Source organism: Tachysurus vachellii, chromosome 1 (genome assembly GCF_030014155.1).
Source record: "Tachysurus vachellii isolate PV-2020 chromosome 1, HZAU_Pvac_v1, whole genome shotgun sequence".
Classification (NCBI taxonomy): domain Eukaryota; kingdom Metazoa; phylum Chordata; class Actinopteri; order Siluriformes; family Bagridae; genus Tachysurus; species Tachysurus vachellii.
In genome coordinates this window covers 2,430,357-2,455,229 of record NC_083460.1, presented here as the reverse complement: position 1 = coordinate 2,455,229, position 24,873 = coordinate 2,430,357, and the positions used below count along the sequence as shown (strand labels likewise).

The window sequence follows — 24,873 nt, the reverse complement described above, 5'->3', positions numbered from 1 at the left end:
CGATTCCCCCATTAAGCCGTTGTGTGTGCGTGTGTGTGTGTGTGTGTGTGTGTGTGTGTGTGTGTGTGTGTGTGTGCGTGTGTGCTGTCAGCGTTTATGATAAATGTTCCTTCTGACTGTGAGTCTCAGGTTTCTCCCCTCAGAGAGTTGGTGGACCTTCTCATATCCTGCTCTAGTGGCCTTGTTTTATTAGATTACGAGCTGAAATACTTCACTCTGGTAAGTCACCGGCGTCCAATCTTATACACGACGCCACGTCGAGGCTGCAGCTTTTTCTGTCCCTAATCCTCCAGCTGGAATCGATATGTCTCGATCTTCTAACGACTGATGACTCGCATCGATTTGGCACAACTTTAAGATCTCGGATGGATCGAAATAAGAAGATGAATAAGACTAAGCTCATGGTGTCGGTGTCATGCTGTGAGGATGTGTTTATAAATCTGTGATGCATTAAATATGTGAAAACATTAAAGGGCTCGATACTATATATATCGTTCTCTGGCGCTATCAACATGAAGGAGTGTGTGTGTGTGTGTGTGTGTGTGTGTGTGTGTGTGTGAGTAGAACATTACAATACTGCATCAACACTCTTTATGTTTAATTAGTTCCTTTCTATTTACACTATTTAAATGAGCCGCTGTTATGCTCGATTCTGATTGGTCGGAAGATTATCGTTTCCTATCAGAGCAACTTCAAATCGCAGGTACGTATTAACACACTCGTTAGAAGATGTTAGCGATTTTATAGTTTCCACTATTATAGGAAGCGTCTCTGGTGTCCGATCTAATTAACAGACAATGTTAAAAAAAAAGGCGTTTTTTTTTTTGTCATCAGAAATGAGTAAAAGCCTGGGAGAGTCTGGAGAGTGAATGATACGAGTGAATGACATTTATAGCTGCTATAACATACATGAGAATTTGTTTCTAGAAGGTTCCACAGTTACATACAGTATATGTTACACTAGATGGATAAACAGTATACGGAAACTTCACCTTAATTAAAGGAGCTTCAGGATATCATGTACTTCTAGAACTCATCCAAGCAAGATAATTACACCGCGAAAGCTATTCTCATACTTTTGACTGCACATTTCCGTTCTTTATACTCTAGGAAGGAGCAGCGTAGCTGTTCGAGGAGTGTTACACTCTGGATAAAACACTGAAGTTATAAAGAAATCGGAGTCACAGGAAAGAAGGTGTTGTTCTAAGCATTAAATATATCTTCTAAAAAGCTCTAATAGAAAAGCAAACACACTCGGTGAAAATAGAGTCAGACACTTTCTACTAACTCAATTCTAACGCGAAGCTTAAAGATAACAAATATCTTTTAGTTTCAGCTCCTCGGGTAAAATTCGCTTCGGTCGCCAGCTGCCAAGTTCGGCTCCGACACCCTGAGAGTGTGGCTGAGACAAAGCACTTCAAGACAAATCAGCATCTTCTCAGGCAGGATATAAAGAGAGAGAGAGAGAGAGAGAGAGAGAGAGAGAGAGAGAGAGAGAGACTGAGCGAGAGAGAGAGAGAGATGCTGGAACTCACTCAACAATAAAGGTTTTACAGCTAATAGAATTCAACAAGGAGCTTTAATCAAATGATGCATAATTAAAGAGCTGCTTGCAGTTAAGAGGTCGACTTCTCTTCAGCATTCTTCAGCATTGTCTTGGAACACGACCCAAACCGTATTTCCTGCTCGAGACGATTCGTCACGTCTCAGAAAAGCATATTTTCCATCAAGAAATAGGTTGCTTTTAAGTGTTTTTTTAATAATTTAAAAACATTTTATTTAAAAACTATGATTCTTTGATTTTCATACTTTTTTCTGACTCTTCAAAATGGAGATCAAGTAGAGGAGAAAACTATCTGAGAAAACTCGATTCATTTGGGTTCATTGTTGTGGATTTTGCTCGGCCGTAGCACTATGCTAACTTATTAGCAAGTTTTGCCTTGGTAAAAGTACTTTGTCTTGGTGTGGAGTAATTTGCTATTTCATTAGCTAGTTTCGCTAGCTTTTTCCTGGGGTGGATCTCGATTCAACAGTTGCACTATGCTAACTCATTAGCTAGTTTTGCTAGCTTTGTCTTGGAGTTAAGCAATTTGCTAATTCATTAGCTAGTTTCACTAGCCTTTTCCTGGAGTGGATCTTGCTTAGACAGTAGAACTATGCTAACTCATTAGCTAGTTTTGCTAGCTTTGTCTTGGAGTGGATCTCGCTTTAACAGTAGCATTATGCTAACTCATTAGCTAGTTTTGCTAGCTTTGTCTTGGAGTGGAGCAATTTGCTAATTTATTAGCTAGATTCGCTAGCTTTTTCCTGTCGTGGATCTTTCGATAGTAGCATTTTTTTAGCTTGTTAACTATCTTTGCTATATTTGCCCCAGAGTATTTTTTGCTCTACAGTAGCACATTGCTAGCTTGTTAAAAGCTCATTAATATTCTTTGTCAAATCATGTCAAGTTCTACTTTTTTTATTTAGAATACATTTAACAGAAGTTGACTGGTGAAGTTGACTGACATACAAAAAGCTAAAAAAAAAGTAGCATTAAAGTTTAACATTGGTATTAAAGGATGGACTGTCGAGTTGAGCACATGATCTTAGTGACGTTTATAGCTGAAGGAGATTGCAGATATAATCAGCAGACATTTTGCGTGTCGCTTTGTACCCCAACAGAAGTGTACTGTCTAAACTTCTGTCCCTTCGATGATCTCAGGCTATTATTTACATCTGTCTCCTGCCTTCTGCCTTACTGCTTACCCAGATAAAACGGGCGAATATCCCATCAACATACAACAACTCAATTCATTACATACTGAATATATCCTGTATCTGTAATTGAATCTCCCCAATGGTCTCCTGGCTTCGCGTTTTTTTTTTCACCTTTGGTAGAAACAGTGGTTTTATCTTGATTTAAAGGTTTCAGAAGCTTTACTGAGAATATGCATTGATTTGATTTTTTTGGATCCAACATCCAAACCTGGCTTATCGAAGCAAAAACCATTTGAAATCATTGAAAATATGACTTTTTTTCCCACATCAAGACGACGCAAAGATAATTTCAGTAATGGGTAATTATTTAATAGAAACGGCCAAGATAAGCATTACAATTCTACAGTGGTTTATGAGCAGAGCCGATCCTGACCTCCCTGGGGCCCTAAGCAAAATTCTGCTAAGGGGCCCTCCTACCTGACCCGTGAGCCATGTAAACCATTTGCCACACATTCACACTTGACACCCCACTGCTCCCACTACAAACCTCCCTCCTTTTAAAAAAGGTTTGCTCCATCTCTCGGTGAAAGAGTAAAACAATACAGAATTGATTGAGGTTTAAACAAATCTTTACTGAATGGAATATTTTAAATAGAATTAGAATAGAGAGAGAGAAATAGAACACAGCTTTGGATTTGGGGATTAACTTTGGTTCCCTCTACAGTCTGGGCATTTTCAGCATTGTTGACACCAGTCTATTTGGACTGTCTGAAAGAAACTGAAACTTGATTGAGAGACTATAAACATTATCATTTAGGAGTGCTATCACGCTACCTTCTGTACTGGTCCCCACACAGATGTTGCTGCTGGAAAGCACGGTTATCATTTCATGCACGATTGCACGCGCATATGAACGCAGGTCGCATTGCTGTTCTCGCATTTCACTCTTATTTTGTTTCTTTTTTCTCTTTTCATGGCCAGATCATATCATATTCACTTCATATCACTTCATATTGTCATCTACACAGTAAACATTAACACGCGCTGTAAAATGAGGCGGGGGAGGCAGGGCCATGCGTAATTTGCGGGGCCCTACACAACTTGCGTAGTAAGCGTATAGGGCCGATCGGTTCTGTTTATGAGCACCGTTAGGACGTAAAAGTAAAGAACAGCGATTCGCTTTGATGTGCTTTCTGCTCCGGTGGATAATCCAATGCAGATACATTGACTTTCCCAAAGTTTATTTTTTCTGTTTATTTATTGTTTCTGTCGTCTCCAGGCGACTCCGTCACATTGTGAGGGACAAGAGAGAGTTATTTTTTTCCCTCACTGTATTGGCTGTTGTAAAGTATAAGATACTGTAGAATTGATTCAAATAGAATTGAACTTAATGGGATACACCTAAAGTTTTTTGTTAAAAGCTTGAGTAAAAAATGTCGGATATAAATATAGTATTAAGCCCTATTCGGACGGGATTAGTTTTACGTGGGGGTAAAGTAATTATTACCAGAGCTTCTCTGTGATTTTAGTCCCATCCGAATGTGCCGTCTCGGTAATCATTACGGTCAATGTCAATAAAGATTGCGGCGACTTTTACCTTCTGTAAAAAGGTCGGAAAAATTACCTCAGGTAATACTAATCCCGTCCGAATAGACCCGCTGTAAATATGTACGGTAAAATTCCGTCATTTCCTGTTTAAAAGTAGTTTTTGGTGCGTTTTGCAAGCATGGAGGCGCCATGTTGTCTGTTTGCGCACGTGATAACAGGAAGCAACGTCATACGCACATGACGACAAGGAGGTTACTGTGGTGCGTAAAGCGAGTTACCCCTCCCACTTCTGCTAGTTTTACTGAGATATCTTGTCCCGTGCGAATTGGCCAATTAATATTACAGACGTCCTGAGGTAAAATTGCATTACTCCACATCCCCACGTAAAACTAATCCCATCCGAATAGGGCTATAGTTTAGGACAATTGTAGGACAAGAAATTAAACCATGAGAAATTGCCAATTCCTGATGTTCCTCATATTCCTAAATTGCAGCATTGGCGTTGTGGTGAATCCTTCAGAATTCCCTCACAATTCCTGTAGTATTTTGTAAAAACTCTTAACTAACCCTTAACAATGAAAGTAAAAGAAAATTGTCTTTAAAAATGTTGTCTAAATACATTTAAGATTTCTTAAACTTGAGTTATCGCAGTATTTTAGTAAAAAACTAGCGGCGGTACTTTCAAATAATCGAAGTGACTCATCAAAAAGATTCGTTCTGATTCCACACTGATTCATTTCGTGATATATGTATTTAATAAGCATTTTCATCGCAAAAGACAACAAATCTTTTAGCAATTATTATATGTCCATAAACTGAGTTTATTTATGATTCCTGAACAGATATAAAACCTCTCCAAAGCACTATGTCCTCTTCACACCATAGTTCTGCCCCCTTTTCCGTGACGTATCTCTTTCGTTCCTCTCATTCACAAGCTCACTCACTCACTCATTTTCTACCGCTTATCCGAACTACCTCGGGGAGCCTGTGCCTATCTCAGGCGTCATCGGGCATCAAGGCAGGATACACCCTGGACGGAGTGCCAACCCATCGCAGTCATTCACAAGCTAATTTCCTTCAATTTGTAAAGTTTGTACCGAGCCACAAATCCAAATTCATACAGAATCAGTGCCATTTTCATTTCGACTCACTAACAAGTCTCGTTCAGTACCAAGCTGATTCTTTCAGTACATCCGAGCCACCACATGCTTTTTCTTCCCTGGCTCTTTAACACCAAACTGTCACATGTTTTACATGCATGGCACTTTAGGTAAAGACAAATAGACAATGTACAAGTTTCCTTCACTTGAAAGATTCGTTTAATAATAATGATTCACGAATCACAACGCTGACACCCAACTGGTTTTCCCATACCACCTCACAAAGTGTACCTGTGAGCTGGGCCACAATTGCATTTACATTTCCAGCATTTATCAGAAGCCCTTATCCAGAGACCTTAGATTTTATCTCCTTTTTTTATTCATCTGAGCAATTGAGGGTTAAGGGCCATGCTCAGGGGCCCAGCAGTGGCAGCTTGGTATTTGGGAATCAATCTCACAACCTTCTGAATTGGTAGTCCAGCACCTTAACCACTAGGCTACCACAACCCTCATTCACATATTCAAAATGACTTAGCTGCTAATTAACTCTTACAGACACATTTATTTTTCATTGTTCTGAATATCTACAGTACATAATGTGTATATGTGTTGATCTGTGAATGTAAGATGCGTTGATCGAAGAAAAAAAACCAAACAAGTTTTCACCAGGAATGTAAACTTAGGTTAATAGCTTTTTGAGAACCGGTGTCCATTTCTCCTCCTCTTCTTCGTATATGCTGCCAAGAACAAGATGGTTTAAGTGGTAAGAAGAACAACGTGCTCAGTCTTGTGCAGGCTGTTTGATGGACAAAGGAGTCGCAGCAGATGACGCGCATTAAACGGATAAATTAACTGGAGGTCGTAATATATGAAATTTTGTTATTATATTTTGTTGTGTTTACATTACGTTTACTCTGCATTTTTTTTGCACGACGTAGGATCGGGTACTCGAGTTCTCCCAAAGAGCTCATTTGGAAAGCTTTCTGCTCGACCTCCGTCTTGGTGTAGATTCGAGGTATTCCCAGGAAAGACAAAACGAACGAACTTCAAGAAAATGGACACACAAATCCACACAGATGTTTGTATGTTCAGTGTAAATGTCTCTGAGATGCTCTGAGTGTTTGTTCATCTAAAAAGCTGACAAGAGTCCTGACTCTTTTTAGATCAGACTCACAGCTTGAAATTTATTCGTCTGTTTATACGGAATGAAAACCTCCCATAAATAATGAATAAAGGGTTAACGTTGGTCAAGAAGCAGTCAAGACTTTAAATCTGTGCTTTTGTATCATATAGATGGGACTCTTTACTATTGATGGTGTTCTCTTTCTCTCTTTCTCTTTAATTGAAGGACAGATTTTATAATAACAATAATAATAATAATCATTTTTTTTATCATGTTTAGAATGACGAATATCGTCCCTTCGTAGCGTTTCTGTTTGTTCTGATGCAGTCTAGGTCCCTCAAACCACAACATCTCATCGTAACCCACTTCAGCACTTCCTGCATTGGAATGCAGCAGTTATTCCATTGAAGCTTTTTCAGAGGATCTCTGAAGCATTCGCTCCTCCTGCTGGTGAAGACGAGACGTCTCTCATGCACTCGCGACATCCAGCCCATCGACTTTCATCACGTAGAGAATGCCTCCAAGCCTGTTAGTGATCCGTCTGCCGTTCCCCTGCACCCAGACTAAACAGGATGTCGGATTCATGTCGATTATGCCGTGCATGTGTTTGAAATGCCTGTGTGTGTGATACTCGTGGCTCTGCCTCTGATGGTATCGCTGAGTGTAATTCGGCCGGGGCGGCCAGCCGTCATCAGCCCGGGTGTGATTTTATTAGCGTGCGCGCACGGGGGGCATTAAAAGGTCATCCTCATTCAGACAGACCCTGGCAGTGATCACCGAGGCTAATAAAAGCTCCAAGGCCCAGTGATGGCCTTAAAATTAAACTGGACTGCAAGAGCACCATGACGAACACCAATCAGGTGCGAGAATCACATTAAACCGTTAATTATACATCCAATAAATCGCAGGGTGAGAGGAAAGCATCCAGCGGTCCTGGCACAAAGGTTTCTCAAAGCTACAGGTTACAATGGGCTTCTAGGGAAGGGTGATGATGACGTAACTGGAAACAAGGGCCCCGATTGGACGGACGGGAACCCGAGAAAATCTATAAACAAGTTATTAGTGAGGGGCAGATGAGATAGAAGTGTGCATGAAGAGAGGAGGAAAAAGAAGAGAAGAGAGGTCAGTTGAATTAAAGGCAGTGAGATCTGAGTCTGGAGAAAGGTGAGAGAAAATGATGAATGATGGAATGATGAAGGATCCTTTTCTTTTTAAAAGAAACTTTTTAGTATAAAATTGAAAGAAAGTGAAAGAAACTTTAGGAATTTATGTTAATGCACGAGAATTTGTGTAAATTTGTATGATGTGAAATGTTCTGATTGGATAATGAACTTTGTAAAGAAATTGTGTTGACTGTTTACAATGTCTGCTTAAAACGCCTGAAATGACAAATCTTAATAAATAAAGCATCAGATGAACGCGTAAACATATCAGCTCATTGTATTGTGCATGCAAGAACTCGCGATGTGTTACACAATCCGTATTAAGCACAATAACCTCTTCTTCTTCTTCTTCTTATTTTTCATGTGTCAAGTCGTACACCTTAGAACGTGTGTTCGATGTCAAAGCGAGATGCTGCACGTCTCCGTCTCACGTCTAATTGAATTTCCACTGGCTTTTTTTAAAGCAACATTTTCCCATAAACTATTTCTGGTGAGGGTCAGTCCTGGTTGAGTCGATTAGTGCTGCATCCTCTGCTTTTTGACAGGTTTGAAGTGTCAGTCCGATGCTTAGGATGATCCGGATTGCTGCTCACATGGTGGGCGGGTGGGTAGTGGATGGGTGTTGATGGTGGTAGGGGGTGGGGGGGGATTTCTCCAGAGGGACGCGGTGCCTCTCTGTTCAGAAATAGCTGAATTATTTCCATCACTTTGACCTTTTTAATGAAGATGAGACGCCAGGGCTTGGACACATGTCGCCGCCTGGGAAGGGCAGGACTAATCCCGAGTCGCATTCCATCGAAAAAAAAAGGTCTCGCAGGGCCTCACGCAGCATGTGGGGATGTGGGTTTGTTTCCAGCGTGACTCTCTCGCTGAAGCTTTTTTAGAGGAAACGTCCTCATGACTTTAATAAAACCATTTCAGATCGCTCTCTCTCTTTCTCTTTCTCTCTCCTTCTTTCTCTTGGGGTGTTTTTCAGATGCGGATCTGGGAGTGTTTCACCCTGTTCTGTATCTTCATGATCGACCCGCCGCGCAGCAGCACTGCGTTTATCATCCAGCAGCAGGTAACTGGATTAAAGTTCATCATGAGATTTCTCCGAAAATCCAAATCCATCCATCCATCCATCCATCCGTTCTTCACCGATGAATGAAAAAAGTTTCAGCCTGTTGCTCGTTGCTCTTTAGTTTAACATCTTAAAACATTTATTTTTAAAAAAAGAAAGAAAGTAATGATCTAACACACATTTTAACTTTGATCCAAGGTTAATTCCTTTGGGTGTTAAACCACTGAGGAGGAACAGAACAGCTGCTCAGCTCTGTGTCTCTGTTAGAAGAGAAATTCTACTGGAAAATGTTTAGAAATATCTGTGGATGTCAAAGCCGTCAAGGTCAAGCTCACTCTTAATTTATCACAAACCTGCTTACTAAAAGAAAAAAATATTTGATACAGTGCTGATAATGATGTTATGTATTTAATTAGATCACACAATAACTTAAGTGAACTTAATTCAATTTGGCTGTTGGTTTTTCTGAAACAATTAAAATATATTCTTTGGATTTTCACCAAATAACCAGCAACAACAACAACTGTGAATAGATAGATTTTAGAAGAACAATTTAAAACCATTATTATTATTGTTATATTATTATTATTATTATTATTATTATTATTATTATTATTATTATTATTAATGTTATATTATTATTGTCATTCTTCTTCTTCTTCTTTTTATTATTATTATTATTATTATTATTTTGTCATTCTTCTTCTACTTCTTCCTCTTCTTCTTCTTCTTCTTTTATTATTATTATTTATTATTATTGTTTTATTATTATTATTATTATTATTATTATTATTATTATTATTATTATTATTATTATTATTATTTTGTCATTCTTCTTCTTCTTCTTCCTCTTCTTCTTCTTATTTTTATTTTATTATTATTATTATTATTATTATTATTATTATTATTATTATTATTATTATTATTATTATTATTATTTTAGTACTTTGGTGTATTTGATGATTAACCCAAAGTGTTTTTTTAAGGTTAACGTGAGGCTTTTAATTTTTCTGGAAAAGCTGCAACTTGATTTAGAAAGCAGGTAATAAAGCATTAGAAATAAAAGTGAGCAATAAAAAAATGAGCTAAAGTGATTTAGGGATCAAATGCAACAGCCGAACATGTTTGAAGTGCAAATTACCACTCAGTCGTCACTCAGTTGCTGTCTAGCTATCAAATATAAGATTTAAACTTTTAAACAATTCCTTAGGATCTTAATGAATCAAACCACCTTCTCGTCCTTTGCTAACATTAACATTTTTGATATTTATATTTATATTTATATTCATATTTATTCTTTTGACGATTAACAATTCTGGAGAAAAAAAATCGAGAAAAAAAAGAGAATCTTCTGCTTTTTGCACTATAAAAGTTACTGATTCTGTAAATCCTTTAAATGTGCAGCCCAAAAACAAGGATTTCTGTGCTAGCAGCACACTAGCAGCACAATAGCAGCACATTAGCAGCACACTAGCAGCACATTAGCAGCACACTAGCAGCACACTAGCAGCACATTAGCAGCAGGCTTGTTGATGCTAGGTGAATGAAAACTTAGCCTAAGTCAGTACACATGTTCTTTTTGATGATCAGACTCTTTAAATAATCAGACAGTAAAACGTCTGATTATTGTAGAAGAAACAAATCTACAGAAACGTTTTTAATTCCAAACAAACCCTACGTGAGCTAATGCAGCCTGCTAATACGTTTCAGTTAGCTTCAATTGAGCTAGCTGATGTTAAAGCATTAGCATACATGCTTGGACTTGTACTGTACATGAGCAGTATTTAAATAGAACAGTGCTAATAAACCTGTTCTACTGAATGCTAACTAGATTAGTTATCAGTGCCCGATCATGCATAAAGAAATGGCACCCCTTCAATACATGGAAAATAGTCGTACAAAGCGATACATTCACAGCATCAAGTTCGATGCATCATTTTCTTCATTTTTGCTGTATTTCATTAGGGAATAAAACTTTAACGCTGTGATTTTCTGATTCCGTTCTCAGAATCAAACACCTCTGCCACCTAGCTCGATCCGTCTGGCTGATGTCACCGTACAGCCGTGCGGCCAACCCGAGACCAACGGCAAAGTCCAGCAGGATCAAAGGAAATCCCGGGGCTTTCCTGAAGGAAAAAGTCCTCTGGACCCTCTGTCTATCAGCCCTGTGAAGCTGAAAAGAAATCAGAAAGAGAAGCAGAGGTACCGCTCTGGCAAGCTGTTCGTTTTGTTTTTTTCGTTTGTTTTTTTAATGAAAGGTCATTGCGTGCACTTTTCTGTAAATATCCATCACGCCATCGCAGACTTCGGAGAAGCCTGAAGTTACACAGGCGGTGATGCTGAGATCACACGGCGTCTAATTAAGGTGCTACGTTACCAGACGGCGTGTTGTGATAACAGACTGAGCCAGTCACAGCTGATCCGCCAGAACAGACCGCTCGCGAGGAAACGCTTCCCAGAGGTCCGTCATCCGCCGTGAATAGATCTAACGGCGAGGGATCTCTAGAGAGCAAACGCTTCAGGCTGCGGGTTAAACAGCGGATTAAAGGAATATGATTAGAGATATGAACGGATAAAGTGGAGGTCCTGTGGACCCCTGTTGTGGAAACAATCTACACTGGCCTACACACACACACACACATACACACGCTAGCATTCAGTTTATAGAATGAACTGACAGAAAGATTCCAAATGGCTCTATAGTTTTATATACTAGTGATGGCCAGTTTGTGAACGAATCGTTCTTTTGAACCGGTTCTTTTTAGTGAACTGGATGAACCGGTTCACCAAATCGGACTGATTCGTTCTAAACAGTTCACTTCTTGAGTCAGCGCTGATCCACAAGTTACAAAAGTTACTCACTTTCGGTCATGCCTGACAGCCCCTCCGACTCTAAATAAACTAATATCCCGGAGTATATGTAACTCCTGTACACTGAACTGAGACATGTTGTGCTGAGAGAACTGTGAGCTCGAGCTGTTGTTACTGCGCATGCGTGAATCACTGAACCAATACAGAGAATCATAGGTACAGAACTGAGAACTGTTTCTGTCGGACGCGTCTGAGGACCGATGAGCTGTTGATACTGCGCATGCTTGAATCACTGAACCGATACAGCGAATCATCAGTACACTGAACTGAGAACTGTTTCTTTCGGACGCATCCAACATACTGAGAACCGATGAGCTGTTGTTACTGCGCATGCGTAAATCACTGAACTGATACAGCAACAAATGTAAATGGTTATGATTGCATTAGTTGCATTAGTTTTTGAAACAACTTATGGAGCGAAAGAAACATTTCAAAATTATGCTTTTTCTTGTAAGTTTTTGTAAATTGATGAAGATTAGTTTATTAACTTTATATCTTTAAGACACGTAAAACACCCACGTTTGCACATCAATGCCTGTACTGGGTGTTTTAGTTGACGCATTCAACTAAAGTTATGATTACAAAGAACTTTCCAAATGCGTTAAATTGATTGTATTAATATCTGCCGGCAGCGGCGGGATGAAGGAATTTACGTCATTACGTCATTGTGAATTACGTCATTACGTCAGGACATAAAAGAACTGGTAAACTGGATTATTGAACTGGTTCATTAAAACGAACTGCCCGAAAGAACCGGTTCGTGGAAAAGAACCGAACTTCCCATCACTATTATATACAACCAGAAACTGCTTCTTATAATTTCTTCAACTGAGCTGCTGAATTGTGGATTCTGATTGGTTAGAAGAGATTGAACAATTAATCCTCTCTATCAACAGCTCTGACTTTACCACAGTTACAAACTGCTGGTTTATATTAATGCACTTGTTCTAACATGTTATGGTTCCCATAGTAACCACTCGTCCGTAGGAACTCGTACACTGAGTTATTAACACTTAAAAGAATGGACTAGCAGTGAGATATTTCATATATTGTATACACAGTGGGGGCACGGTGGCTTAGTGGTTAGCACGTTCGCCTCACACCTCCAGGGTTGGGGGTTCGATTCCCGCCTCCACCTTGTGTGTGTGGAGTTTGCATGTTCTCCCCGTGCCTCGGGGGTTTCCTCCAGGTACTCCGATTTCCTCCCCCGGTCCAAAGACATGCATGGTAGGTTGATTGGCATCTCTGGAAAATTGTCCGTAGTGTTTGATTGTGAGAGTGAATGAGAGTGTGTGTGTGTACCGTGTGATGGGTTGGCACTCCGTCCAGGGTGTATCCTGCCTTGATGCCCAATGACGCCTGAGAGAGGCACAGGCTCCCCGTGACCCGAGGTAGTTCGGATAAGCGGTAGAAGATGAATGAATGAATGAATGAATGTATACGCAGTGTCCCATATGATGTCCTACGCACTTCCAATATGCCATACGTAATCTATCGCCTAGCATACGAATGTTAGAAGAGTCGTATCGTATCGAATCGTCTCTAATGCCTGTAACACTGAGGTCTTCTTTCTAACATGATGTATACAATGTTTTCAAGTCGTTGGTGAATTATGTCCAATGCACATAATGTGTAGCTTGGGATCATTTCAAAGTTTGTAAGACGTCTCGTCCACTGGCGTGTTGTCGGCCATCTTGAAATTTTCTCAACTACCATCAGCACCTGGTAGCCAATGGTGTAGGGTGTAAGTTTATAATTTGGGACACAACCCTAGATTCCAACGCCACACGACTCCACTTGTGTCCGGTTTCTCTCAAGGTTTTGTCATCATATCATTTCTTCACCGTTGCCTCAGGCTTGTTTTTTTAGATTAATAAAAATGTGTGTTTATTCTTTATTTTTATATTTCTATAAAGCTGCTTTGTGACCCTTTGTCCATTGTTAAATGCGATAGAATAATCAAAGCGTATCAAATCGAACATTGGTTTAAAATATTTACCCAATGCTTTTACGACTATCTTCGACATTCAAACATTAAATAATTTCTATATATAGATTTTTATTCGCCAAACCAAATCAAATCATCTATAGAGAGAGAGATAGAACTGATGACCATATTGAACAATATAGCCATGTATTAATAAATCATCACACAGCTAAATCCATGCTAACTGCATTTATTCCCCCAGCAGGCGGCCCAAGGGCTCTCAGAAAAGGCGAGGAGGAGCCGGTTCACTTCAGATCACGAGCGGGAAAAACGCTTCGTTCACCGAGTTCAGATCTGAGCAGAGCGCGTCTGTAGATCCAACTGAAAAGACCAACAACACCGCCACCATAACTACCACCAGAAGCAGCCAGCAGCGTTTGGAGACATCCGGAGCCACGTCCATCACGAACACGGAGAAAAATCCATCTGGCAAAACGAGAACTTCCAAACCGGGGTCCAGGACCGGCTTCGTTCTTCCAATCGATCGCATCGGGCTCGGACGCCTACCAAGTGGAAGACGCTAGAAAATCAAACTTTTTTTTTTTTTTAGTTGTTTAGTTTATGTCTAAATGCTAAACTTTTAGGAGTTTCAGATTGTTTGCAGTGGAAAATCTGTTTATTGTCTGAGAAATCACTGTAATATCGTGTTGCACTGAGTATCCAATACAGGAAGGGTTTGATTTCATGCACGAGTAACATTGCACGAGTAGATCTCTGGGTGGATTTTCTGGTTTATTTAATGCAGATAAAAAACTATTTTCAAAAAACGAAACAAATAAATAAAAGTGGAATCTGTCAGAGAACGGGCGCCTTTACGAGAAAACAGAATCCAGACCCAAACGCAGGGACGGAAGACAGATGGGGTTTTATTAATAACAGCAAACAGTAATAAACTGGGAGAAAAAAATGAGCAACTAAAATAAAAATTAAAATACAAGAAAACAAAAAAAACAACATAAAACCGAGAACACCGGATAACAAACGAGGGAACTGTCCAAACCAACACCACCAAATCGACCATTTTTAAAAGAAAAGAATGTAGTGTTCATTAAATGGAATTAAAAGACTTTTTTCAATTGTGGTATTTATTTCTCTCACTCATTTTCTACCGCTTATCTGAACTACCTCGGGTCACGGGGAGCCTGTGCCTATCTCAGGCGTCATCGGGCATCAAGGCAGGATACACCCTGGACGGAGTGCCAACCCATCGCAGGGCACACACACATTCATTCACTCACGCAATCACACACTACGGACAATTTTTCCAGAGACCTACCATGCATGTCTTTGGACTGGGGGAGGAAACCGGAGTACCCGGAGGAAACCCCCGAGGCACGGGGAGAACATGCAAACTCCACACACACAAGGCGGAGGCGGGAATCGAACCCCCAACCCTGGAGGTGTGAGGCGAACGTGCTAACCACTAAGCCACCGTGCCCCTGGTATTTATTTCTCTCTATAACAAAAACTTTTTTATTCTTTTTCTAAGCCTATTGATAGTATTTACACTTTACTCTTTATGAAGACTCCATACCGACATGGAGAGTCATTGTCATTAGAATTCTTTTAACCTAAATGTTGTAGTTTGAAGCTAAATCTGAAAAACAAACGTATAAATGTATAAGTTTCATAAATCAGCTTCATATTGATAAGAATTCTTAATTTACAGCAAAATTTAGTTGTAAAAACAAACCAAAAAAAAAGATCAAGGCCAAAATCAGGTAAACTATAAAATTACTTTACTAAAAGTAAACTTTCAGACTTTCGTTTCTGTATTCAACTGTAAATCCCATCACAGAATAATCCACTTTTTAAAAAGAAGAAAAGAAACTTATTCATTTTTTAATCCTGGGATAACTTTGTACATCAACAAAAAGAAATAAAGTGATATCCTGCACCTCTTATATCATCTTCACTATATGTAAAAAAAGGTTTTCTATAGGCAACTGTTACATCCCAGCTGTGATATACTTATAGTTTAATTATACAACACACCTAAATTATAAAATACATCTTGGGCTTGATAGCAGAGGTAGTTTTAACAGAGAGGAAGCAAGAACCAGAAAACCAGCAAAGATTCAGGAAAAAAATGGACAGAAAAGGAACAGAAACATCAAGATCCTGAACTGTATTTACTGTAGTCTAACCGATGAGAAAAAAACACACCAGCGACTTCCCTACATGACTCAGCAGGAGGTGTAAAGCAATAAAATCCATTTAGCAAGATGTAGATGTTTCTACATCAGCGTTAGGTGTTTTCTATAAGATGTTCAATGACCATTTCGTATGAAATAAAATGAGGCTTAAAATATCCAAGCTTTGGAGAAGTGTGATGTTTTAAGGACCCTGGAGAGCTCCACACAGCAGCGAAGTTTCTAGCGACGCTTCATCCTGATCAGGGTCACGGAGATCCAGAGGAGAAGTGATGATACTGCCTGGAAGCGACACCAGTTTGTCACGAAGCAACCTGAACTTTCATTAGAAATGCTATGAATGTGAAGCGTGGATCTTTTCAACAAAAGTGCACGTTTAATTCACTAAGACTAGCTCCTGTGTTAGAGGATTTTATAGGTTTCAGCAATGTGGTATTCTTTGACCTTGGTGAAGTTTTTCACAAAGAAAATTATTAAAATTAAAAATCACTAATAAAGAATTTTTTTTCCAGCAAATACTGAAATATATTACCAGAAATATATTTATCTAACAATATGTTTTAGGATGTCTTTTGTACCATTGTAAGAGTAATAATGAGATCAGCAAAACTACATACATGTTAATGACATAATGAGGCTTCGTTTGCTTGAGGAAAATGGGACGTGTCACAAGCAAACGAGTCGGCTCATTGATTTTTGGGCTCATTTCTTTTTTATTTTCTGTCCGTTCTTTATTCTTTCTTTTTTCTTTTCTTTTCTTTCATTCTAGGCAATCTTGTTTTTCTTGTAGTGTAAGTTAATCAAGTTGTTTTTAAATGGTTGTTTTTCTTTCTTTCTTCTCTTCCTTTCTTGCACAGACACAGCAGCACAATGTTATGATGATGATGATGATGATGATTATTATTATTATTATTATTATTATTATTATTATTATTATATATTTTTTTTCCTTCTTCTTCTTCTTATTCTTCTTCTTCTTCTTCTTATCATTATTATTATTATTATTATTATTATTACTTGTTTGTAGTGCCATTCTGGCTGATTTTGTTTTCTAATTTATATAACTTAATATAGAAATTTAAAAAAAACAACATCACCGGTGGGGGCACGGTGGCTTAGTGGTTAGTACGTTCGCCTCACACCTCCAGGGTTGGGGGTTCGATTCCCGCCTCCGCCTTGTGTGTGTGGAGTTTGCATGTTCTCCCAGTGCCTCGGGGGTTTCCTCCGGGTACTCCGGTTTCCTCCCCCGGTCCAAAGACATGCATGGTAGGTTGATTGGCATCTCTGGAATATTGTGTGAGTGAATGAGAGTGTGTGTGTGTGTGTGTGCCCTGCGATGGGTTGGCACTCCGTCCAGGGTGTATCCTGCCTTGATGCCCGATGACGCCTGAGATAGGCACAGGCTCCCCGTGACCCGAGGTAGTTCGGATAAGCGGTAGAAGATGAATGAATGAATGAACATCACCGGTTACCCTTTCAGTAAGCCGTTTATGTCGACTAAGCTGAATCAAATGAGTCGACTCTCTGTAAAGAGCCAAATGAGTTTTCTCTCTGTTAAGAGCCAAAAGAGTCGACTCTCTTTAAAGGGCCTATCAATAAGACGTTTCGGTTCATGATTGTGACCTCACTGTTTAGCGCATGCGCTTTGCGACCGGAACGAGCTTCGTTCTCTTCCAAAACAGGCGACCGTGTGAGAGAGAAAAACAACAACGCTTAAATAATTTCACACGTATTGGATTGTTTTCAGCAACATGGGAGGCGGTGATCTTGTACGTATTTTACTAAGCTAACTAAATAATTTAAATAAATATGTTAGAAATTTTCCACCTCGATAAAGCTGTTTAGCTTAGCTTGTTGTGCTAATTAGCCTAGCAAGCGGCTAAAAAGCCTAGCATGGAGCTAATATACTATTAGGCTAATTCGTGTTCGGTTATTTCTTTAATTTTAATGATTAATATGTGGTTTATGACATAGTCACGAACATAAAAACGCCTAGGAATAAAATCTGTACTAAAAATGTGCGGTACTTTGGGGACTAAAAGACAAAAACATTAGCATTACTACATCCTGAGATTTTATGGCAAACGTCACCCTGAAACGATTTGAAACATTTATTTGTATTTTAATATGAGATCATGTGTGTTGGTGTATAGAAGGAAAGATGTAAAGAAGACTAGACTAAAGTAAAGATGAAGTGAGGACTAAATTCCACTGAACGCCTGATAGAATGACGTGTGACTTAGAACAGAATTTAAAAGATGCAGGTCATTCAGGATCGATTAGATGTCAATCAGAAGAGCTATTCAGTTTATAATATGTGAATTTAATCTGTGAGCACGTAATCCATGACTCTTTAAGTTTCATGTTTTATTTTATGTTTTTCAATTTCCTCAGAACTTGAAGAAAAGCTGGCATCCGCAGACGCTGAAGAACATCGAGCGTGTGTGGAAAGCCGAGCAGAAGCACGAAGCCGAAAGAAAGAAGATCGAGGAGTTGCAGAAGGAACTGAAAGATGAGCGAGCTCGAGAGGAAATCACGAAATATGCGCAGGAAACCGGCGCAGTAAAGTGCGTGTAGAGAAGTCTTAGTTTATACAGTAAAAACACAATACATATTCTGTACTATGTTGTGTCCGAGTCTCTTGTAAAACTGCATTATTTTGTACTTTCAGAAAAAAAGATGAGCGACTGGACTGGATGTACCAGGGCCCCGGAGGACAGATCTCCCGCGATGAATACCTCCTGGGCCGTCCCATCGATAAGCAGATTACAGAGCAGTATGAGGAACCTGAGAGCGGGCCGTCCGCTGAAACCGGCCTCTTGCCCGGCTCCATTTTCAACTCTACCGCCTCCGTCTCCACCCTGGACATGGCCTGTAAGATAAGAGAAGATCCGCTGTTCGAGATTCGGTGAGCAGAACCTGGGTCTTTTAAAATTTATGTTGATTAACAGTGTAATAAAGCTCTTGTGTGTAATAACATCTCTTCTGTCCATTTCTAGTAAACGCGAGGAGGAAAAAAAGAGGAGCGTTCTCACAAATCCTGTTAAAATGAAAGAGATCCGCAAAATGGTGAGTCATCTAAAAGCCCTTCAGGTTTTTACAAAGCGTACAAATCTTCGGCGATTACAAAGCGTCACGCTGTTGTTTTTCTTTCCATAGTTACGTGAAAATATAGAAAAAGACAAAAAGAAGAGAAGGAAGAAGGATAAAAAGGAAAAGAGAGACGATAAGGAAAGGAGGAAGGCCAAGAAACACAGGCGGAGGAGTTCCAGCTCTGATGAGGAAGACAGAAAGCACAGGTAGAGATGAACTTGTGATTACTTTTGGTTTGTTTGGTAATATCAATTTCCTTTTAATATTTCTTTTCATGCTTAAGGACGGTTTGACTCAGGAAAGTTTAGAATATTTCATAGATGCTTTAATTTGAGTTAATAGTACCGCAAATCCTGAGAATCCCGTTTTATTGAGATTAAATTGTGTTTGTTCCTTAAGGTCAAAGGAGGAAAATGGATTCTCAAAGTCGCATTCACATTTTCAGAAATCCGGGTACGGACTGCAGGTGTGTATCCTCGTTCACTCACACATCCTTTCAGCTCATGCAGTTAGTCAGGAGTTTTATTAGGTTTTTGTTTTGTCGTAGTTACCAGCAGGAGCATGGTCGGAGTCGAGCCACAGGAGGGACCGGAGTCGCTCTCCACTGTGTTCCAGAGAAGAAAAGAGAAATCGTTCACCTCACGATCCAGACAGGAAACACAAACCTAAAGCACAGAGTCCGAGCAGGCCCAGACAACGCTATCAAAGACCACAGAGCACCAACTACAGCAAGTACGATTTAGAGCACACACACTAACGATACTGCCACTGTTTAAATTTCTTTTTATATATATATGTATATGTATGTGTGTGTGTGTGTGTGTGTATATATATATATCTCAGTATATATGTTCCAAAGAATCTCCTTTTAGGTTAATGTGTGATAAAATGGTTATTGATTTACAAATGGGAACATAAAAGAAACGTTTCTCTTTCGTTTCATTCATTCATTTTACACTGGACTAAATATTAGAAATATCAAAGACCCATTTTGTATTCCCCCATCCATCTGCCTCCACTAAGATAAACTCACACTGTGTCTCAAATCGGATACTTCTGTACAATTCTAGACTGTTTTTACCTTCTAACACTGACCAATTTTTCTTATTAGAGTTAATATATGATTTCAAAAACCTCTCACATGACCTTCAAACCTACCAATAACTCTGGTTTATGTACCAGGACTCTGGATTTTTTAGATATTTTTAACTCACTTATATTACACACATACATGATAAAATGTTCAACAATAGTCCTACATCAAGAATCTTGCCTATATTATAAAAATGGGTTTGCAGAACACGTTCGGGAACATCTGATTAACTAGTTAAAATCTCCTCTCTCAGGCGTCTCTCGGCCGAAGAGCTGGAAAAAAGGAGGAAAGAGATGATGGAGTTCGCCGATGAGAGAGAGAAGGAGAGAGAGAGCAATGTAAAGAGGTACAAACAACAAGACGAGCGGGAAAAGGAGCGAGACAGCAGGACCAAGCAGAGCGACCAGGCCACATTCATACAGTAAGTGTGGGCTGGAACACGTGACCTGACGTGATGTAACGTCCTAATGTCACGTGCGATACATTCTTTCTTCTCTCTGTGCAGTAACGTGAAGCTGGAGAGTGCAGCCACCTCGTCTGTGGAGGATCGGGTGAAGAGGAACATCCACTCCATTCAGAGGACCTCTGCCTCTCTGGAGAAGAACTTCATGAGAAGATGAGCGGCAATTAGAAACAGTCGTGTTCACCAGCAGTCACGTTTCCCCAAACGATCAAATCTCAAACTTGTAGGGAAGATAATGTTGTTTATAAATATAATAATTTATTATTATTATTATTATTATTATTATTATTATTATTATTATTATTATTATTATAAAATGTGTATAATGTGCCTAGTGGTCCACTTTTACAGGGAAAAAAATGGTCCGTTTTTGTCATGGGTTGTCTTTTTTTTTTTTCCTCCCCCTCATTTTAATCATTCATTTCTGTATATTTTTGTATTTTTAAAGAGATTAAAAAAAAATCCATGTACTGTATTTTATTCACTGTACAGAATCCTCATGTCGCACATACACTATCATTGTATTTATCTAAAAAAAAAACAAAAAAAAGGTCAGTTTCTGATAGACAATAAATTCAGCAGTGAAATGTCTTATTTTTAAATACGTGATATGAAAAAATGATCTAAAATAATCGTTGGTTGGATGTTAGTCTTGTTATATTCACACTTTATCACACGATCCGATTATTTTCCTGTTTGTGAATCAGGAACCGAATCCTGGACTGTCAACAATCAATAAATACAATTAGAGAAAACCTTTGAACTAACTGAAGGCTGATTTTAGATGAAACCTGAGCATCAAGACCATGTAATTGGATGTTTTATTCCTCTTGTGAACATAAACTGGCCTTGTTTAAATATGGAGACTTTTCATGGTTCACAGAGATGCTAATCTGTTTAGCTACAGTTAAGTCTGTCCATGAGACGTGGCAGCCATCTTACTAAGCCTGGTGTTTATTGTTAAAATCTTTGCCAACAAAGCTAAGGATTTCTTTTTTATTATCATATCTACATTAGTCACTGTTTTGAGCTTTACACTCTACCTCAGTTTTAATTTAAACCCTGTTTTCTCATCTCCAATACAATACAATCCTTATTGCTAACTAGAGGCTAAGCTAATATGTTTTGGAAGCTTGAAAGAGGTTGCTTGTTAGCTAAGCTTAGCCGAGCGGTACCTTGAATTTAGTTAAGATTATGTTTGGTATTTTATGTTGTTAATGTCTTCTCTATCTTTTTTTTTTCTTTCTTTCAAATCACCAGTACAATACAGTCCTTATTGCTATCTACAGGCTAAGCTAATATAAATTTTAGCCTCTATGGCTAAGTGGTTGCTTGTTAGCTAGCTAGCCTTAAGATTTAGTTAAAATTGTGTCTGTTTAACATTTCTATCTGTTGTAAATGTTCTTAAGGTTTTACATAATGGTGTATTTTTTTTTCCTGAATGTTTTTGTAGATATGATCAGGGAATAACAGCGGATCACAAAACATCTTAGCTTCATGGGAATCTTCCAGAACCGAGCCTTAGCACAGACACACACACACACTTCTATTCGTTGATGCTGTATTGTTTATTTTAAGCAATTTTTAAGCAATTTATTGTGCTTCAGAGCAGGATAAAACCGGCACCCAGTATTGAGACATTTTCTACAATTCCTACAGCTGCTAAAATGAGAAGAATTAACAGAGGCTCTGGTGTGCTTGAAGTCAGACTATGAGCATGTCTGCCTGTGTCAGAGGTGTAAGCTGATGGGGAGGGAAACAGTGAGTGATTTCGCAGCATAATAACGGTCTAAATGGTGCCTCTTGCTCTGGCTCCTGGGTCTACATGAGCTCAGCATGCTGTCCTGGACTTCCAGAAGTAGTTCATACAGTTGACTGGTTTGGTCGTTGCCGTGTTGTCTCTCCTCACAAGCTCCATCCTGCCATGAGGGGCTTCTTCCACCTGAACGGGCATGAGCTCGTTGTTACTGAGCATCCACTGGAGCTCAGGGAGAGTGAGTCTCTCTGGTACCTGAACAAAAAAAAATAAACACCACCACAGATTCATTGTAAGAAAACCGGCTTAAAATTAAACTGAAATACAGTAAAGATCTTCTCGCAAGACCTTCTGCCCTTCAACACCACAATCATCAATGAATCCCTAACATCTGGTTCCAACTACCTTCAAGTGAGCAAGAATTATTCTCAACCTGAAGAAACCTGCTCTGGATCCATCAGACATTTAGAACTAGACATCAACCCGGTATCACTTCTGCATGACTGGTCCCACAGTCTCTCAGGGTAAGATGTACAGTAGATAAACATCAAGACTCTTTTCTGTTCTAGTGCTAGAGATGTCATGTCACTGACACTGACACAATAAATAAGAGCAGATTTAAAGCTTGTACTATTTTACACTTAACCATAAATATTAAACTGAAGCACGTCTGAAAAATACACGGCTAAACACTTGGCCAAAGAGCTTTTTTAATTTCAGTTTGATTCTTTCCACAAAGAAACCTGTTTTATGTTGTTGCTCTAGAATTGCTACGTCACTATCTATAGCGTTTTACAGACGTTCTTGAGTCATACCTCTTCTCCGAGCGGGATGTTGCGAGCCTCATCCAGAGCCGTACTCAATATCACGTGGGGTCGACCGCAAGACACGACACCGACGGCCGAGACCAGGCACATGAGGGCCAGTGCAAGACGGAGAGGTGAAGACGACATCTTCCTGGTCTGTTTTAAGTACCTTTGTGAGGATTTTGTGCTGTTTTCGATTTCTGTTGCTTGTTCGGTTTCTCTTCGGTTTGCGGGTCTGATATTTATACTCCTGCCTTGTTCACCTCGTAATGAAATCATTTTCACTTGGAAAAGTTTTATGACTCGGAGTCTAGATTTGACCGGCTTACTGATCGACTTTGTAATTTTTCCATCAGCTAATAGGTCCGTCATCGCTGCCCAAACAAAGAGTGCTGTCACATTCAAGTGACTCGAGTTAATAAACTGCAAACCGGCGTCCGCTGCGTTGCTGTGTTTCTACAGTGACCAATTCCTCAATGACCCCATCAGGTCATCATCAGGGCCGTGTTACCTGGATACATGCGGTCGACTGTGGCTGGTTTATATCATCCACTAGCATCCAGATTTAATCGACTCATCTCGCTGGTAACGGTGCTGCGTGGCCTGTCCATTTTAAAAGAACGACATCAGAATCGCATTACTTAATGCTGACTTACTCATGGCAGTTCTGCACAATCTAAACCTAATTAAAATGTAGTTTTTTCAGCCTAAAGAAAGGAAAAGAAATGTGTTCTATTAGAAGATTAAATTTTTCAGTGTCAGCGTTTTTGTCGTCTTATTATTATTACTGATTTGTCTTATTTGTCTTATTAACCTGAAAGAAAATAGCTTGTATAGTGTACATGATGCCATGGCTAATCCTGGGCTTGGGCTTACTTTAGGAGAAACTTATAACTTATGTAAAATGGATTTACAGTATCATGGGCTTTGACCTTTCCTAAACATCTGGACAGTAGCTGAAGGAGTCGAGGTAATGGATCCGTCTGCCACGGCTATAAAACTTAATGAAGGGTATTTGAACGGGGACTGTGGATGTTCTGATGCACATGTGTGTTTACTGAACTGTTTAACACAAACATTATGAAGGTCTTTGCAGCTACTAAGACAGCTGACTCCAGAATGGACTAAACTGGTGGTTCACGTTCACCTTTCCGCCCAAGATTGAACTTTGGATCTCCTGGTTCTGGTTTGATTGAGTGCAACAAACCCGAATCTCTCGATTTTCTCATTTACTGAACTGTCAGTAAAGTGCAAAGTTTACAATCAGAGACTTGCATTTCGAGTCTTTGTCAGTTTTCAACAAAAATATAATTTAATATAGTATGAGCTTTGGGGTTGGCATCTCTGGAAAATTGTCCCTAGTGTGTGATTGCGTGAGTGAATGAGTGTGTGTGCCCTGCGATGGGTTGGCACTCCGTCCAGGGTGTATCCTGCCTTGATGCCCGATGACGCCTGAGATAGGCACAGGCTCCCCGTGACCCGAGGTAGTTCGGATAAGCGGTAGAAGATGAATGAATGAATGAGCTTTGGGGTGAAGTATTTGCTACTGCTGCTGTTATTACATGTTATAACATGCTGTTATTACATGTACAAATAACTACATGTGACTGCCCTTGAAGACAAAAGCGTCTCTCTAATTTGAGCCTTTTCAGTTGGGTCACAAAAAGCTGTAGTATTATTTAAATCTATTATAGTTTGTATTGTGCATGTATTATATTTTGAGATCTCAATCTCAGTTATAACAGAAGCGTTACATCACCATGACTGGTTCACAGGAGCTCGTTCGACGACTCATTCATGTACAAAGTCATGAATCGCATAGAATTTATTGCTCAAAAAAATAAATAAATAAATAAATAGATAAAGGGCAAATCACTCTCCCCTCACAAGGAAGCCATGGAATCCCCAAGTCCTCTGGATTATTAACTGAATATCTTATTTGTAAATGAGCAAT

The 24,873-nt window shown here is 39.3% G+C and overlaps 3 protein-coding genes across 4 annotated transcripts; 2 read left to right on the top strand and 1 right to left on the bottom strand.

Annotated features, from left to right (window-relative positions):
- Positions 1-7,555: 7,555 nt before the first annotated feature.
- LOC132859398 (uncharacterized) lies at positions 7,556-14,634 on the top strand. 2 transcript variants are annotated; one of them, XM_060890202.1, is made up of 4 exons: positions 7,556-7,635; positions 8,611-8,697; positions 10,706-10,899; positions 13,761-14,634. In XM_060890202.1, exons 2-4 carry the CDS (start codon positions 8,611-8,613, stop codon positions 14,077-14,079), a joined length of 600 nt encoding a protein of 199 aa, XP_060746185.1. In that variant the 5' UTR covers positions 7,556-7,635; the 3' UTR covers positions 14,080-14,634. The 2 variants fall into 2 exon arrangements, with proteins under 2 accessions (XP_060746185.1, XP_060746158.1); XM_060890175.1 differs by having other exon boundaries at positions 13,758-14,634.
- A 2,705-nt stretch (positions 14,635-17,339) lies between these two features.
- Positions 17,340-21,112, top strand: cwc25 (CWC25 spliceosome associated protein homolog). Its single transcript, XM_060867590.1, has 9 exons — positions 17,340-17,477; positions 18,103-18,275; positions 18,380-18,616; positions 18,708-18,777; positions 18,868-19,007; positions 19,201-19,267; positions 19,349-19,533; positions 20,148-20,315; positions 20,400-21,112. The coding sequence occupies exons 1-9, from the start codon at positions 17,460-17,462 to the stop codon at positions 20,512-20,514; spliced, it is 1,173 nt and encodes a 390-aa protein (XP_060723573.1). The 5' UTR covers positions 17,340-17,459; the 3' UTR covers positions 20,515-21,112.
- Positions 21,113-21,901: 789 nt separating this feature from the next.
- sst2 (somatostatin 2) lies at positions 21,902-23,145 on the bottom strand. Its single transcript, XM_060890064.1, has 2 exons — positions 22,929-23,145; positions 21,902-22,368 (listed from the first exon to the last, which is right to left on the bottom strand). The coding sequence occupies exons 1-2, from the start codon at positions 23,064-23,066 to the stop codon at positions 22,189-22,191; spliced, it is 318 nt and encodes a 105-aa protein (XP_060746047.1). The 5' UTR covers positions 23,067-23,145; the 3' UTR covers positions 21,902-22,188.
- Between the last annotated feature and the right edge of the window lie 1,728 nt (positions 23,146-24,873).

Excerpts from the sequence above, each read along its gene's own strand:
- LOC132859398 (XM_060890175.1), top strand. The coding sequence starts at position 8,611 with ATGCGGATCTGGGAGTGTTTCACCCTGTTCTGTATCTTCATGATCGAC. Across the intron at positions 8,698-10,705 it reads CGTTTATCATCCAGCAGCAG|AATCAAACACCTCTGCCACC; the intron begins GTAACTGGATTA and ends TTCCGTTCTCAG. Across the intron at positions 10,900-13,757 it reads AATCAGAAAGAGAAGCAGAG|CAGGCGGCCCAAGGGCTCTC; the intron begins GTACCGCTCTGG and ends TTATTCCCCCAG.
- cwc25 (XM_060867590.1), top strand. Across the intron at positions 19,008-19,200 it reads GAGGAAGACAGAAAGCACAG|GTCAAAGGAGGAAAATGGAT; the intron begins GTAGAGATGAAC and ends TTGTTCCTTAAG. Across the intron at positions 19,268-19,348 it reads AATCCGGGTACGGACTGCAG|TTACCAGCAGGAGCATGGTC; the intron begins GTGTGTATCCTC and ends GTTTTGTCGTAG.
- sst2 (XM_060890064.1), bottom strand. The coding sequence starts at position 23,066 with ATGTCGTCTTCACCTCTCCGTCTTGCACTGGCCCTCATGTGCCTGGTC. Across the intron at positions 22,369-22,928 it reads ACATCCCGCTCGGAGAAGAG|GTACCAGAGAGACTCACTCT; the intron begins GTATGACTCAAG and ends TTTTTTGTTCAG.